Source organism: Coregonus lavaretus (assembly GCF_964263955.1).
Source record: "Coregonus lavaretus genome assembly, contig: HAP1_SCAFFOLD_2520, whole genome shotgun sequence".
In the NCBI taxonomy this organism is placed as follows: domain Eukaryota; kingdom Metazoa; phylum Chordata; class Actinopteri; order Salmoniformes; family Salmonidae; genus Coregonus; species Coregonus lavaretus.
In genome coordinates, this window is record NW_028156121.1 from 68,834 (window position 1) to 70,000 (window position 1,167).

Below are 1,167 nucleotides of genomic sequence, written 5' to 3' on the forward strand. Positions count from 1 at the left end.
GGAGAAGAGTATTTGGTCCGGTTGTCACTAGTTACCACAGCCACAAAGTCAAATCCCACCTATTTCTATAATTTATCTTCTTTAAAATGTAAACCTAACGTTAACCCCACACTGCTAACCTTATAACTAACCTTAAATTAAGACCAAAAAGCACATTTTTGTTTTAATGAATTTTTACGATAGCCAATTTTGACTCTGTGGCTGTGGTAACTAGTGACGACCCTTTGGTCCCCCCTTCTGAGACGTCGCGGTTGCTAGATATGGAAGGAAACAGGGCAGTTGTATAGTCGCTTTGGTTCAAAACCTAAGGTTTCCTACAAACTAAAGCCGGTCTCCAAAATGCCAAAGGACATCACAAAATAAAAAATGAAATGTCTCTATGATTTTGTATCTGGCTACCCGGAGGATTGTCAACACAAGTATAATGATTGTCCATCCATCGTCAGTCATCCGAATAGAATCATTTCCGATATAAATGTCGGGGAAAAAGTACTTTTACAAATCACGTATTTGCTAAATAATAAACGTTGTATTTGCAAGATTCTGTGTTAATTTACTAATAACTAGAATTTTTTTTATGAAGATGGGTTGGTTTATTTTGTCGGCGACAAAGGGGGAGGAATGTTGTCGACGCACAACGTCTACAGCTAGCCAGCTAACCAGAGACTTGAGCTAGCTAACTAACTAGCAAACATAGTCTTGTTTTGAACTTTTGACGTAATGGGGGAAAAACCGTTGAAGATGTAAGTCACAGTTATGATAATTCATAGTAATTTATTAGCTTCCCCTAACTTGGTAGTAACGGTCAAAATTATAACCTAATAAAACTAGTTAACAGTGAGAGTCAACCACTACAAGCCGTGTAGCTAACTAACTTAGATGGCTACGATTGTCTCGATGGTCAAGTTGTCCAATTTCATGAGAAAGTACAGTTGCTTGTTTGAATAAATTCTGCACGTAACTAGCTAGCTACAATTTCAATACTGTTTAATCTATTCTAGCCTTGCATGTGGTGACGTAGAGGGAAGCATTAATGCTGTGTTTAACCGCGTTCGGACCATCCAGAAGAAGAGCGGCCAGTTTGATGTAAGTCCTAACCACACATACACACACACACACACACACACACACACACACACACACACACACACATACATACATATCCCA

General features: G+C 38.7%; 1 protein-coding gene across 1 annotated transcript in view; it reads left to right on the forward strand.

Moving 5' to 3' along the window:
* Nucleotides 1-646: 646 nt before the first annotated feature.
* The window catches only part of LOC311126761 (CWF19-like protein 1), a gene marked incomplete at its 3' end in the record, with an annotated part of 7,062 nt that continues 6,541 nt past the window's right edge, over nucleotides 647-1,167 (forward strand). Inside the window, exons 1-2 of the mRNA XM_084200745.1 lie at nucleotides 647-743; nucleotides 1,002-1,086. Of these exons, the coding sequence (XP_084056871.1) occupies nucleotides 721-743; nucleotides 1,002-1,086 (108 nt within the window). The 5' untranslated portion in view covers nucleotides 647-720. The remainder of the gene's footprint in view (nucleotides 744-1,001; nucleotides 1,087-1,167) is intronic.